Source organism: Acyrthosiphon pisum, chromosome A1, assembly GCF_005508785.2.
Source record: "Acyrthosiphon pisum isolate AL4f chromosome A1, pea_aphid_22Mar2018_4r6ur, whole genome shotgun sequence".
Lineage (NCBI taxonomy): Eukaryota > Metazoa > Arthropoda > Insecta > Hemiptera > Aphididae > Acyrthosiphon > Acyrthosiphon pisum.
In genome coordinates this window covers 39,190,565-39,207,658 of record NC_042494.1, presented here as the reverse complement: position 1 = coordinate 39,207,658, position 17,094 = coordinate 39,190,565, and the positions used below count along the sequence as shown (strand labels likewise).

General features: G+C 28.8%; 1 protein-coding gene across 1 annotated transcript in view; it reads right to left on the bottom strand.

The window, feature by feature from the left end:
• Positions 1–6,459: 6,459 nt before the first annotated feature.
• Positions 6,460–17,094, bottom strand: part of LOC100571879 — a 175,609-nt gene continuing 164,974 nt past the window's right edge. The window contains exons 3-5 of the mRNA XM_029487018.1: positions 9,505–9,641; positions 9,199–9,375; positions 6,460–8,365 (exon numbers count right to left, since the gene is read on the bottom strand). Coding sequence (XP_029342878.1) covers positions 8,250–8,365; positions 9,199–9,375; positions 9,505–9,641 — 430 coding nt within the window. The 3' untranslated portion in view covers positions 6,460–8,249. The remainder of the gene's footprint in view (positions 8,366–9,198; positions 9,376–9,504; positions 9,642–17,094) is intronic.

Genomic DNA, 17,094 nt, shown 5'->3' with positions numbered 1-17,094 from the left:
AAGTAGTGATGAAAGTTGGAAAATTTCATTAGACTGCAGTGTTGGCTCAAGATCGATGAAGAATAGTGGAAGGGGGTTCTTATTGACTTTGTGTAAAACATTAGTAACTTGCCTTACCTCAAAACACCGAGCTTCTAACTCCTCTTTTATTAGTGTTAGAGGCGTGGATGAGTGAAGGTTACGAATAACTACCCGTAGTGGTTTGTCCTCATTCAATTGGTAAGTATGATATTCAGCTTTTTCTGTTTTGAGGAATTGTATTAATGCCCTGTACGCACTAGGGTCCGTGGTTTGAATTTTCAATGAGTTAGTTGTAGACTTGCACATGAAATTGTCTACACCAATTAGTTCAATTAAGGTCGTACATAGTTCGGGATAATCTTCGACACCTTTGACAAATATAGGTGGAGGAGGTTTAGAGAAAGTTTCGGCATCAGTATTAGTATTAGTATGATGAGAGTTAGGTATATTTTCATTAGTATTAGTTTCAAACGAATCGTCTTGGGCAAATACTTCGAATCTGTTACGTGTAACAAAAATCTTTTTTTTATGTTTTGTTAAAATAATATTCTTATTTAGATTCGGTGTTGATGGTTCGGAAGCTGAATTGGAGGAGCTGGAAAGATTACGTTTATTCGTTTGTGCTGAATGGCTAGCATTATTCATGCTGTTTGAATCGGGCTTATTTGAAGGACTGTTTTGGCGAGCATCCTGTATATTAGTTTTGTTTTTGCTGATAGTAATACTATTATTTGTATTATTAGTATTATTAGTTTGTACCTTTGGCGATTTCGGCATGTTTATCTCGCGGACAAAGGTCGTCCTCTGTTGCGTGGCGTAGTCGATACGCGACGAAGCAGGTAGTTGACACTTGAAACTATTACGAATTGAACTCGGTTCACATTGTAATAGAGAATTAAAGACGTTAGGTGATTAATAGAATAAAAGGCAAAAAGAAGTTTAATATATTATATACTATAATATATACTGATACGCAGCGGTAATTAACGGAGCGACGAAACAGGCGTGCGTTAGGTACGGCTGCTCGCACGGTACCGTATCTTAGTTCAATAATTTAAATATTTTGAATATTTTTTTATATTATTTTCTTATAATAAAATATTGGGAGTCAAATATTAATTTGATTTTATAATTATATTTCCATAATCATCACAGGTACCTAGAAATAATAAAACAGATTGCTAACTCATGATAATATAATTGAAATCAAAATCCACCATTTTCATGAGAATTGCGGGTTTTGCCACCAGAACATTCAAGCCCCTGCGGTTATTGCTTATTTTCATACTACCTACAACTTCGAAAAAAAGAATTTCGATTGATTAGATTATCAATTTTTTTCATTATTATATTATAATAATATGATCAAATGTCTGTAGGTTTTTATATTGTTACTTTATTGGAATGAAATCACAGTACATAATATTAAATTATTGATGACAAAAATATTTTTGTATTTTTATTAATTGCGTTTTTATTGTTAAGCATGCAGTGCATGCTGAGCATGCCTGGAAAATTCGCTACTGGTACCTACATACTTTTCAAATTAAAATATCTAAAATCAATAAATTAGCTAAATAAAATTAATGCTAATTTCTTTTCGCATTAGATGCAAATTATTTGTACGTATTAAGAGTTTTTGGGGAGTTATTTTTTGTATTGAGCTAAATATATTTAAAAATACCGACATACCCTGCGAAAAAAGTCTGCGCATGCCTATGGTTTTAGACACTAATTTTACCTTATTAAGGTTCATTAATTATACTGTCCCCACATACAATTTTGGGCCCCTGTACCAGTAGCGTATTTAAGAATTTTTCATGGGGGGGGGGGGTATATACAATTTTTAATAGACATTCAGTATTCACATATTATATTCATATTATTATATGCATGTTGTATTGTGTACACAATTTAGTCTACAGAGGATATATTAAATATATATGATATATTATACACTAAATGTTTTTGTCGACCCTATACAAAATTTCCAATAAAATACAACCCACGACAAGCGATAAGAGTATCCCATACACGATTTATATTTAATATATTATAATATACGTTTATATCATAAATTATTATTTAATATAAAATAAATACCTTCTTTTCTGTTATAAATTAAGTACCTATTCCTAACAAAATTTCAAAAATTAGAAACTCATTTTAACGGGCACCTAAAATAGCCGGGCCCATGTAGGTACTCCAAGTCCAACGACCCCTTCTGAGGCTCTGCACTTACGTCGTATTTATAGATGTACGTACAGACGATATATTTTAAAACATAAGGAAAATAAACACACGACATTGGTAGTGTATCCAAATAGACTATCCATAACGCCGTGTAATCAATTTATGTATTGAGATATCCAAAGAAACATACTTTTTACGAGAAACAGGAAAAATGGTCTCTATGGCTTAGGTTATTGGTAGTCGGTTAAAGACACTGACGAAAAATGACAAAATTCACATCGAACGCTTAGTATATATAATATTTATTTATTTATATAACCTGTGACCAATCAATGCATTTGTCATGGTTTGAGGTACCTATAGTGGCGTAACTAGAACTTCGATTGGCTGTAGAAAGATAATCCAGCTTGGTCTTACAAATTTATAATATGAAGAAAATGCACTTACTCACACAATTTATATCTAAATCCACCCCTGCTAAAATAGGTAATAAATACAAATATATTTATTATACAATTATGAATAATAATATATGATCACTTTTTATTACACATTATATTAATATGTATCTCATTTTTTTTAATAAGGCAATAAAAAAATATTTAAAATATTTAATTTTATGAATATTGTTTTTACAATATTTATTTCGATCAACGGGTGACGACTGACGACTGATAACAGAATAACTAAATATGACAAAATAATATCGAAAAACGACGGCTGTTTCAGCCGGGCTGTATTATAATTTATAATATAATATTGTATATTGGGATAGCGGATAACGAATCGAGTAATCGACAGACTTCAATACGGTTTTCTAGACTTGAGGTTATACAGCTCTAAATAAAGAGTGCGTTTCTTTGTTATATCTGTTCCAGAATAATTATTATATTTATATAATATCTATAATATTAGTATTGCAGACGCCGCACATAAAATAATCTATAATCTACCTATGAGCGTGTCGCGTGTATCAGTCATTTTTCTAGTTATTAAAGTTATTTTATTTTAAAGTGATTTGATTCTACTAGAACTTGGTTTTGTCAAAAACTATAATTCTACAATAGCAGTTATCTGTTTTTTTGATTCGCCACATTTTTGAACGGCCCTCCCTCCCTCTGGGCCAGTGGAATTTGCCCGTCGTGCCACCCTATCAGTAAGCCACTGTACCTATAATAATATTATAATATGAACTATATAATAAATAAAAATCCTGCAGTATAAACATGGTAGTGTTATAAGAAATAAAAAATAAAAATCTTAAAAAAATGTTTGATTTCACTAGAGTTTAGCAGGTAAAAGTGTCTGTAGTCTATGTATTTATTTTTTTTAATCAACGATAATTAATAATTACTTCGAATGAACTTTACACTTAGGTTACGACAACGGTGGTCGAGATACAGCCACAAATAGCCACTAAGAATATTGCAAGACACTCAGAACTTATCGAATATTTTTAAATCCAGGGAGGATTAGATGGAATAAGGGGTTCAGTGTTACTGAGGTCTGATACCATTGGTGACTATAGGTGACATGGCGCGTATAATGGGCACTAAGCCTGATTGAACAGGCCCTCTATTTAACCAATTAAAACTAAAATTAATTAAAACCACGCTCACTAATACACCTTTACGATTATTTTGTTGTTATTTTCATAATTTCCTCATCAATTACAAATGCATTTACAAAATGACCTATTTTAAGTACTTAAGTACCACTCGTGTTACATTTTCAATCAATAGAGATATTACATGAGAATCGTCGAGTGTTGAAGTATAAAACATTACGTATCAATACATTCACAGCTCTTCTCAGAATCTAATATTATTATTATTTTATTTTTTTATAGTAAAGTAAAAATAATATGCATGCTCTAATATAATTGATTATAATTATTAACCATTATTTTTTATTTTTTATGTTGTAAATACACATTTTTTTAATTTTTCAAGAATGGAAATCATAAGAAATATATTAATTATTTATTTAGGCTAACATGTTTTTTATTCTAACAAATAATTATATAAATATTTTTGAAGTAAAAATAATGTCGAAAAAAACATAATTATTCAGCTTGCATGGCAAATAACTCTATTTACAATTTAGTTTTTACACCATAGATCATAATCATATATTACATTTTCCGATCGCTGTGACGATGTTCAATATAAACCGTCATAATACTATAGGTATTCATTTATTTCGCCGACGCTGAAATTGATTTTAGTTCAGTAATCACTTGCTAATTATTTTACATTTTCAAACATTAATTTTGCTTATGATTTTATTATCAGATAATTTTTTTGGTTAGGCATTCGGAGAGTCATTTATATTGAACATGGATCCTCCAAGCGAGTAACACATTTACGGTTAAAACAACAATAATCGGTATGACCTACTGGTAAATTTTACATAAAACGTATCATAAAAACAGTAATTCTAAATATAATAATAAATAAAATATTACTTATAACTATCGTGTTATAACACATTATACAGTATAATTATTAAGGTTATTAACTATTTAGTTTAAACAATAAATGAACAATTATAATATATTATTACATTATAATATGAATATAATATAATAATATCAATCTAGACTAATATTGATGTCAACATCAATGTATATTGTATACATACATTTAAATATTTAATACCTAGTGAACGTTGAATAGCTTTTGAGCCATACGTATCATATTTTAATGGTCTTCTGAGTAAATTTGTTCTTCCCGATTATGACTTATTAAAGTAGATTTTTAAACACTAAATAATATTACTTAATATTCATAATACTATGTTATCATTACAACAGCTTACAACAAGTATCATTTTACATAATTCGGTGATAGTTGGTGCTTCGAGGTTGTATAGGGAATATATATTTAACTAATATTTTAATATTAGACATTTTTATGTATTCTCAAATATAAAATTGTGTTCAAAATAATATAATTCACAACAATGTGAACGGTTGCTTAAATGCATAATATGCATTTTATTATATTATAATAAATCTTATAAAATGAAAATATGTAATAATAACACTGAAGGAAGGTCATTATTATAAAGACAAAAATTGGTATAGGACCGATAAATGATAATATATTATTATTATACATTTTAAGATCGCTACTTACTTAATTTATCATTAATAAAGTAGTATTATATTATAATTTTATATAAGACAACTAAATTAGAGACTGAAAGTATTTTATGCACATTTAATCCATTCATTTAAAAATGTACATTTTAATACAACTATAATACAGAAACTTGATCGAGATTACTGTTGTATATTATTTTTAATTATTTGACTTCAAATATTGTATTAAATAATAATCGGAACTCAATAAACTAAACTAAGTATATCGATTTGAATTAAAATAAACAAAATAGTTTAAATTACGACTGATATAATAGTACATGTATATTACATAATACAAAGGAAAAATTGACACGAATATATTATTAAACATATATTAAATAATGGTAACGGTTAATACAAATGCAAAGGAATAAAATTTGCAGGTACAAGAAGTATTGTAGACTGGGAAAATGCACGACGCGAAGAAAAAAGTAAAACTGTATTTACTGTGTGGAATATTTTATGTAAATAATTTACAATTTAATAAAAATATAATGCTGAATAACCCAAAACCAGTACCTAATGGTCCACCTATAGGTATCCTACATCCGATGTCCTGCGTCATAAACACTCATCGTTGTTTAGATTTATTTTTGTTTTGGACTTCTTTTATTTACTTTGAAATTCCTGTGATGCAACGAGTTTGGGTAATTTTGATATCTTAATATCATTAGAATTGATGCGTTGGTATACCAGATACCTATAGTCAGCATACGGTGGAATCTCGATAATGGTTGACGAAAACGAAAAAATATCCTCTCAGAAGTGTCTTACTACGTGTAATATGTGATTAGCCAATGCAAAAATAATCAAATAGGCAATTTTTTTCGGCAATTAACTATTATTGTGCGAATGATCGTCACAGCGGGTTTCATTATTATAGAAACAAAATATTGTTATGATACAATACAACTATCGATTTGCAATTCTTCGGGCAATTCGCAATATCAACCCACCCGTCGCTTAGCGCTAGTACTTTTTTATTTCGCGTCCCTGCTAAACAATAATAAAACGGAATTGCCAAACATTAACTACATAATATATCGAATAATGTGAATCTGACCATATCCGTGTAGAATGAGGAAACGAAATAAAAATATTTATTGACGTCGCTCAGTATAGAGTAACCCACGTTCTACATATTATAATAGGTACCGTTTGCGAGTAGGTACCTACCTACTCTTATTGAACTATTTAGTTTGTGTAGGTATACTTGAAAACATTCCCAGTGTTTAGATGAAACGGGGGTTTATTTTATGAGTGCTTGTCAGACAAAACGTCGACTTTGAAAGGAGCTAGTTGTTCGTTTTGATGGGAGGGGTTGTGGTTTAGTAAACAGGACCAAGAAACCGTGTCGCTCTTTATAATAAATTATTAGAAGCAAATATATGCGTAGCGTACCGACTAATTAATCCCTTTTACGATTGGCAAGTCGGCCGAACCTAAGACGTTTAATCAAATCTCAGCCATTTGGTTATACGAGTCAAACATAAACTTATCGGACGATCGACGAACTTTTAATCGCATGTAATGTTATAAACAGACGAGAAAAACAAAATGGGAAAAAATCAAACTTATCGTTACACGTCAATAAAATAGTGTGTCACGCGTGCGCAAAGCCCACGGGATTAGATGAGCATAGCGCAGAGTTTTACTAAAAAGTAGCTATCAGTGACTTCTTTACACTACGGTACAGCTGTTAGGAAAACATTTAACCATCACAATAGTATAATACGTGGTCAGAGAAACGCCGTGGTCATCATATTTGCTAAGCTATAGTGGCAGCAGTGACGAAGGAAACTGGAAAACTGACGGTCAAACGAAAAATCATAATTGGTAAATTAAATAAAGCAAGTATATTAAATATATCTACTTTTAGACCACAGCGAGAGTATGTCGAAAATGTGGTTTAAATATTTTGTTGTTTTGTAAATTCGTTTGAAAATAGAATTACAAAAATCAAAAACAGCTTACCATAAATTACTTAAAAAAAAAAAAATAGAAAATAATAAAAACTGCAGTGATTTATTCCTACTTTTATTTATTTTTCATACTAAACTGCTTATACCTAGTAATTTGTTTTCATGTTTGGTTTAAGAAAATACATCATACATTGTATTATATTGTATTTAATTTTTGATAGCTAGAATATTATCTCACACCCATGGGACTTGAGAATTATCGAGATCCCACTGCATCAATATTTTAACATTATTTGTATATTATATTATGTTTTTTAAAAATGTTTTTATACATTTTATATTTTGACTTAAAATATATTAAAGTTAAGACAGAGAATGTTTTGCAGTTTAACCACAAACAACTATTGAGGAAATTAACCAATTTTCACTTTTTCTCAGAAACACACACAGATACATAATAATATATACGAACACACATAACTTATGTCATAAACTATGCCGTTTCGATTTATAATAAAATAAAACAATTGAGATAACATTTTCAAGTTCTACCTACTTTTTGGTCTTGTCTTTTATTATTTCTTTATAGTTTATATATCAAGTATAAACAATGAATAAGGAAACTTGATGTACTTATTTAGTCGATGACGTTTTAAATATTTATTTTGAACATGGTTATAGATTTAACACGAATATTGATAAATTAAATATAATAATGTAAGATTCAAACAAAATGTTGTATACGAATTAAATTTCTCATCAACCAGTCACCAAGAACTAAACTATATATTATTATTTATTGTATAAACAATAATTACATAGCTGTTTTAAACAGCGAACATAGGTTGGTCATTATTATTGGGGTATGTGATACAATGCTGGACTCGTGTAATAGAGACGGTGTTTTTATTTTGAGCTTGGAAAAATAATAGTTGTGTGAGCTCTAATACAACGAATATAAAACATCAAAGGTAAGTTGGCCTACAAAAACAACAACATGAGCTGACATTGGTGTATATTGAATTTCTTCTTCCTTTTCGTTTCCATTTGCTGTTTTCTGGTTCTAACGCTGCATTTTTTTCTGCAAAAATAAATAATAACAACAGTATTATTTTTTATAAACAATATGACAAACAATGTATATAGTAGAGAGTAGAGAGTAAATTATTGTTAAAAAAATACATGATTACAGTAAAGTTTGTCAACAAGAGAACAAGACTATACAAGAGTATTATCCTAAATCAGAAGTCATACAAGATAACGAACACATACATTTTGGTCAAATTTCTACCTAAAATGTGAAATATATTTGTTATAACTTTTGAGAGACTTACAGAAAAATGTTAAATACTTTTGTACAAATTGATGGTTATACAATTAACAAGATGTAATATTTTGATTTTGAAAATTAATACCAGATTCGCATTTTAATATCACAATTACTGATTTTAAAATATCATGCGATTTAGACTTTTGAAACCTTTGTACAATTATACACAATTTATAAAGTTTCAATAATTGTTCACTATTATTTTCACTTAAAAATAATTCCATAGATCATACCTAAATTTGAAAAAAAAAATTACGGAAAATGTGTAAACTAAAAATAAATTTATTTAAAAATGTATTTTATTTTATTATACAAGAAGAAAGATTAAACATTAAACAACTATAATCTATATAGAACTTTATGAATTTATGAATATTAGAACATAAAATTTAGATTTTTTGATAAAAAATAAAGAGTGTTTTATTAAATTATATAACATAACCATTAAATATATTTACCGCAGTTTTTTTTATTTTTATCGTTTAAATAAAACGCAAAGAAAAATAATAATAAAAAATAAATGGTTTTTGTTATATCCGCATATCGTGCACAATATATATAGTTATAACGTATAATATACATACCAGCTGCGGTGTCTTGTTGTGGAAGGAATTCTTGCATGTCTTGGATAAGTCTGGCCAGGTCTTGACTGTCTTTGGCTATACTGCAGATTTCTTCTTGGTTGAAGTCCGGTTGGATTTGTTTGCACAAAAGTATTTGGCTGATGACGTTGCCGATGTTTGACGGTCCGGCACGGTTTTCTGTGCGATACAAAATAATATTATTGTCAGGAAAACAAAATTAACAATATTAATGTATATTAGCTGCTATAATGACACGAATTTATTAGCTTGGGTTTTATTCGTGTGATTTTTTTGATTTTCACCAACCAAAATATCCGGTCATGTCCATCGGTATGAGCTGTACAAGACGACTACATTTTCCGAGTTCTCGTAACATCATCTGGCACAGGTAGAACAGCAGGGCCAACTCGGGGTGATCCAACAGCGATGATTCTAAATTTGACCTGGCAAAAAAAAAAATCGGATATATTTTTTTTTTTTTAATCGTGCTCGTTTTTAAAACGAATTCCTAAACGTCATTCAATACATGTAAACATATATATATATATTATACACACGGTCACATTTCGCTGGTGCGTGCAATATCGATCAGACGAGTGTCACTGTACCTACCTATATAATTTTGGGTGTAGGCAACGCTGCGCTGCGACGTAAATCCCCCGACCGGGCCGGCGAGATTCGTACATTATATATTATATATATTTATTGCATTTATAACGATTATACATATGTTGATATGTATACACATAATTTATTATCTATATACGTTGGAATGTAATTACTTTACATGGGTATCGTAAATTTAAAATGCAATTTAATCGGTATTGTTTTAAAAATACATTTTGTGCACGCTTTGCCTGTGTAGGTATGATATATTTTTGAAGATGGGCATTCCATATTAATTAGAAAACGAGTAGGTAGTTACATTTCATAATATTAACATCCGGATTTATCTTTTCTTATTCGACTTCCATTTATTTTATGAAACATCACTTTTCCCCACAAATATATCGTTCCCATTTGGTTCGAGGTTTTTAATAGCTTTATATTTTGTTTAATACGTCAATTGGATTTAACGGAGTGTAGTTTGTGTAGCAGGCTGTAATGGTTTTCCAAAGAAAATCCAGTAATTATATCGACAGTTTGGGTAGGTATTCGTTTTGAAAGAAATGATTTGTTTACAGACTTTTAAAGTGGCCACATCTGTTATTTTGCTGAATAAAGGTAAAAATCCATATTTTAATCATAATTGATTAATAAAAACAATATGAGTTTGGATCATCAAAAAAAACCGGTAAAATGAATATAATTTATGAATGTTATATTATATATTTTATGACACAATGTAGTAGTTAACAACTTATAAAAATTTTATATTATGAAGAATTATAAAAAAAAAAAACAATATTATTTTAGTATTATTGTGGTAGGTACTTATTATATTATTTTTAATGAATTATTAAGTAATTATATTAAGAATAATGGCAAAATATGCTCACTGGTTCATTTGGAACGACAACTTTCATAAAACCTTCCAAGTAACAGAAATCCAAGATCCAAAAATGTCCATAGGTATTTATTTAATTTATAGCCTTTGATTAAAGTAAAACAAAAATTTATATTCATCAATTAAAGTACCTGACTACCTATTTATACTATTATTGTTACTATAATATTATTTGGCTATTATTATTATTTGTATAACTATTACGTATAATACTACTTAGTACTTATTATTAAAAAAGTAAAACAGAAACTGTACTATTCAAGAGTAATCTGTATGCACTGTGTAGGCAGTTAAATATTGTAATACAGAATGTTTTATTATAAAATAGTATAAAAGGTATAATTAGGCCAAGAAAATATAATATTATAGGTACTAGGTAATCCATAATATGCATGGGCGTGTACATATTACGAATCAACGGATTTAAGAAAATTTGATTTCGATTTTTCTTTTTATTAGGTTGTAATACATAGGTAACTACATTAGATTATATTTTTATTTAATATTCGGAAATAAAATAGTTTTCTGAGTAAAAAGGTCTTAATCGTCATAATGTATATTGTATATAAATATTAAACCAACAGTCAATTATTTATTGACATTTAATGTTTGGACGTTACGAATAGTGGTTTGTAAAAATTAAGTGAGATATCTGCCACATCGCCCACATTAACATTAAAATGGTTGTAAATAATTAACTATTGGTTTAGTATTTGATATGAAAAAATGATAAAAAATCACTTGGTATAATAATGTATTTATAACTCCGGAAATAAAAAATATACTACAGAAGAACATTTCGACTGTTCGGTAACCATGTTTTTAGTATACAATGAAATACGCTCTCATTTCTATACATAGTATTATACAGGGTGATCCATTTAACGTAAGACACTTGTTATACGAAAAGTAGATGGTTAAACGATAAAGTGTCTTACGTTAAATGGATCACTCTGTATACCAGCTTTTAATATTTGCCCAACTACGGGGTTTCTATAAACTGTGCAAGAATCATGGCAACCAAATAATTTCAAATCTGTAACAAATAATAATATTCCTGTTTAATCGTGCAATTAAACTCTCTCGTGCATATAGTACTCAATGTTATAATAATATAGTTGTAATGTTCTTATTACATGTTGTATCTAATATTATTTAATATTACATAATATATTATGTTATATTCGATTTGTACAATACTATAGCGTCTTTAGCAATGATCATGATTATACTTATGATAACATGTATGCTGAGTACGAAATCGAGTCTTTGCGACGACGAATACCGAATTGAAAACAACAGCGAGGGTGAGTTAAATTATGTAAACGACAAAACGGCTCGCACGAATCGAATTATATTTATACGTAAACGCACGTAAACTATTGTTTCAGACTTCAGTGGCTCATTCAGAAATATTTTATGGGGTCGATTATTCAATAATCACTTTTTTATTTGGTTTCCGCGTACAAGACGTATAGTTTAATTCATAACCACCTGACACATTAATTATTAACATATACGTATGCAAGAAGAAAGCTAGTAAATATAATATGTATTAGATACCAACGTATCTATATAGTAGGTATTATTTGAGTACTTAGTTTGAGTAGTATTAATAAATTACAATTAAAATAGTATTTTGTTAAATTATTGAGTTATTACTCAGGTATAACCTAACCTATCTACCCAAATAGTAATAGCTGTTAAAATAATTTCAATAAGTATATTATCTGATAAATTTAAAGTTAAAAATATTATCAAGGGCCCATATAGGTAGGGCAATATTATAAGTTATTTATGATAATTTAATTTAGTGCGACTTTTGAGCATATTAAAATTGTAAATTTCTTTTTTCTTCAATAATGCAGTTATTCAAAATCTGATTTTTAAAACTGTTAAATACTTAAATATACTTAAAGACCATATTTTAAAATTCTTGAGATTCTTGGTACCTATTACAAGGTGTCCCGTGGAGATATGAATTTCTATTTTTCAAATGAGAACCTCTCTTTTCTACAGTAAATCATTTAGTGGTTTTTCTGAACATTTTGATGAATCAAAATAAAAATTGGTTAAAAAAGTAGTTTTTGAATTAGTTAACTTTGTGCAATAAGGATAATATAGGTCCATGATAATGATTTCGTATTATATGGGGCTATACTGCTACAGTGATTTGGCAATTTTAGTGATTAATATTAATCCATCAACATTAATAATTTGTATAAATGGCTCAAGTGGATTCAATATTACATATATTTTATTTTTTTGTAAAACCATTTTTAAGGATTACCTATTCTTAGTAAGTACAAATATTTTAATAACTGAGAAATTACTCGTTCGAATTTTAACTCGGTATTTCAACATTTTTAAAAAATTATCCGCTAAATAATTTATAGTAAAAATGTTCTCATTTGAAATACCTTTTTTTTTTTTTTTTTATTTTTTTTTTTTTAAAAATGGCGTTTATTGAAAATTTACAATCTGTACATTATATACAATAAGTAAATATGATAAGTATAACTAAAACAAAAACAATGGCTTTGAGTGACGTGTAGGAAGGCTCGCAGTCGAGTCACCCTTTTACAGTGAAATTAGATTTTTATATGTATAATGTATAAATGTGTTTTATTATTGATTAAGAAGATCTCTGCACCAGTTTCGTTTGAGACGTCTTGTGGGGTTGAAATACCTACTCCTAAATAGTAGTAAAACAAAATTCTAAAATTTGAAAAATGGTCTTTGAGTGTATTCAAAGTTTCAAAATCAGAATTTGAATAAATTCATTATTAAAATAAAAAAATAGGAGTTAGCGTGGTTCGTGAATCACCTTGTGGATAATTTTTTATTTGGCTATAGTTTAATGGCATAAAAACATTTTTAATTTTGATATTTCAAGCGGGGAGGCGGTCCGAACATAAAAATTTTCGCTTGTCCCTATTAGTATACGCAACTGCAGTTTGATTTATGTTAAGAACTAAATACAACTGTTTACTATTACCTACATGTAATAGTACACTGGTAGGTATATACATCTTATAATCTAAAACATAATTTGGGGCTTAGGGTCACGATAAAATTTTGAGAATCGTTACTTTATAAATTCGAAATTGGGTTCATTTAAGCACCAAATGTTGTAACCCAACTAAACTATATTTTATATTGAGCGGAGTGTCTAAAAAGTTTGGGAATATTCGGTATTAATATTGTATACATACTATACATGTATACATACGTTTACTGATTTCCTCTACAGATTGGGTATCCAGCCTCTATATTTAATATGTTTAGGTACACACTTGTATAAAAACTTCACAATGTCAAATCAAAGAGAAAATGAAATGGCGTCTGGTTTAGGACGATTTCTGTATCTGACATTAATGAACTTATACGCTGGTATAAATATGTTTATAGTACAAAGACCTGACGTTGACTTCATGAAAAGTGCCCGTGAAAAGCTGTTGATTTATTCCTACATCAACAACCATAATATACATTATACAATATACATAATATATTATATACTCGTAATATGTACTTTGTTATTTTATATGCTTATGTTTACTCGTTTTTTAAGAAAAAAAAATTATACTAAAAATGTAGACGTCATTTTATGTTTAGTCGTGATACAAGCTGAATGTTCACCACACAAAACGTGCACATCACATGCTAAAATATATCCCAGCTCTAAAATGTTTTTAATTAAGGGGAAAAGTTTTATCAGTATTTTGCAATTAATTATTTTATACATGAAACAAAAACAAGATGAAAGGATAAACTTTCGTAATATCGGATCCTAAATCAAATATTTGGTGAGATCTTTTGTTTTGCTAAACGTATACACTATATACTGTCCGAAAACAATAATAATAAAGGCCCCGTTGTTGATAAAACTGCTTATTCTTTATGACAGTCTCAGACGAGAACACTGCATAATTACGGACTGTTAAAAATCGCAAATTTAATCGTCACATTCCCGATGTCTTACATAAAACCATTGTGTGACGCATGTGTGTACAATGTATATATATTATATACAATAATTATTATAGTTATACCCCAAATCTGGACCGCCTCTGGATGGGGAAGCTTTTATTGAATATCGAATGCCAGCCATTAAGCCTTTTTTTAGACTTCTTATAAAATAACTTCGAACGGTATCGGTATGTATATAGAGTACAGAGTCGCTTATCTTCTTAGCCAATCCAATGCTTATTTAGTGAATAAAGTTTAATAAACTGACCAACGTGCAATTAATTATATTCTAGTGGCGATCGGTGAAACATCATTTCCACTGATGGAAAACGTGGCTGCAGCAGGTACGTCGTCGAGCGAACCGGAATTCATGAACCGGAGATTGCTCCGGGACTATCAAGTCGGTACAAGCAAAACGTACGAGCATAACCAAGGGAGACGAAATGGTCGTCACATGCAGCAGGTGTACTTAAAGAAGTCGGCAGGGGTCGCTAAGGGCAGACGAAGTAATGCGTCTTTCGGAGACAAGGAAATCTCAATGTTCGATAGGTACGAAGGCGTGTTCGGCCACTGCGATGGACGTGGGAAACGAGTTATAAGAAATTGACCACTTAATCGTCAAATGTTCGTCTTCGTCGTTGTAAATCATAATAATATAACAACAATAGTTATATAATTAATGATTCATTAATGATTCATTATACATTCAATTTTTTCTTAAGGTATTTATATAGTTTGTTATTAATTATTATTGATTAAAATGTATATACCTATATATATCCGAACGAAGAGCTTTTATTTATAATGTGTAGTTATTTAATTTAATTTTAACCTTCACAGCTATACAATAAATCACTAGCTGCTGCAGCTGTACCAGTTTTTTTTAAGCATTTTCAAAACTATAATACGATAATAAAATAAAATACGTATTTCGATTTATTTTACGCACGGAAGTTTATCAATAGGTAACGAGGTAGGTACTTGTTTTTGTTACGTATACCTATATATTAGGCATTATAAGTGTATTTAGGCATACATATATTATAAATTGTATACTAGTGAAAGTTTTGAAAATATGTTATTTCAATCGTACCTATGTATGAAAACACACTGTATTCAATGCGATGGCTCGATAATAACACAATGATTAATTTCTGATATGTGGAAACATAGTTTATATGCGCGCACGTTATTCCTCTATATAAATTATAACTTATACATTTATATAATTACACCTCATGCACGCTCGAAAATGTATAAGTACGTTAGTAATTTAATTTAAAAGTATATTTGATTTAAATATTTTGAAAATATAAATTTTCTCGCTGTTTGCACTTATATTTACACAACTTGCATACATAATTTTAAAATACGTAGAAAACGACGGAAAAAATAATCAATTGTTCGCTCATACTATATATTAATAAAAACATAATAAATATAAAATAATATAATACCATACATAGTAAATGGTAATCTCCGAATGGTTTGTTTAGCATACTTATACAGTATAAACTACAAATGTTAGCATTTGATGTATTTGTCAATGTTTTAAGATAATTAAATTAAAAATAGCATACATATTATTGATATAAGTTGATAATAATCCTATTTCACTATTACATTTTAAATATAAATAAAATATGATCATATATCCTAGGTACAAAGATGAGTACAAATAAATTAGTGGGTAATGAAATAATTAAATAAATAAATTATACTTGAATTGGCGTCACCTAGTTTGACTTTTAACGGAGGTAGTAACTGTATAAGCTTAGAAGAAGAAGAATCACTTCGGGCAAACTTGGCGGTTGTACAATAACCCAATATATATAAAAGGTGTTTCGTATAGATCATCCCATTAATCTTTAAGGTAAAAAAAAATTGTACGTTGGACGTTGGCTTATAGTTAAAAAAAAAAAGAAAATGTTTAATGCCAATTTTTAGTTTTATATAATATGGTATAAACTAATCACAGAAAATACACTAGGTATACACTACACACAGTGATCATTAGTACTTTCAGACATGAACAATTATTCAATATTTATTAAAATAAAAAATGTTTAGGTAAGTATGCAATTTATGAATGTGTAAAACATAAATAATATAATAGTATGTTCATATTGCAGGTATAATATGGATACTTTTTCGGGAAGTAGAACACTTGAAAAGTTTCGAGAACCTACCTATAGCTCTATTTATCGATTTGAAACCGAATCGAGTTGGTATTTAAAAGGGGTCTTTTCGTTTTTACTATTATTTTTAATGTAATTCCTTGAGCTTAAATAAAATGTATCCACGAATAGCAGTAAATATTTAACATTTTTAACTAAGTAGCAAGGCTGTATCTGAGGGGGGGGGACAAAGGGGTCTGGATCCTCCGAAAAGTCTTCATTTAAGCCTTATTTTTAGTC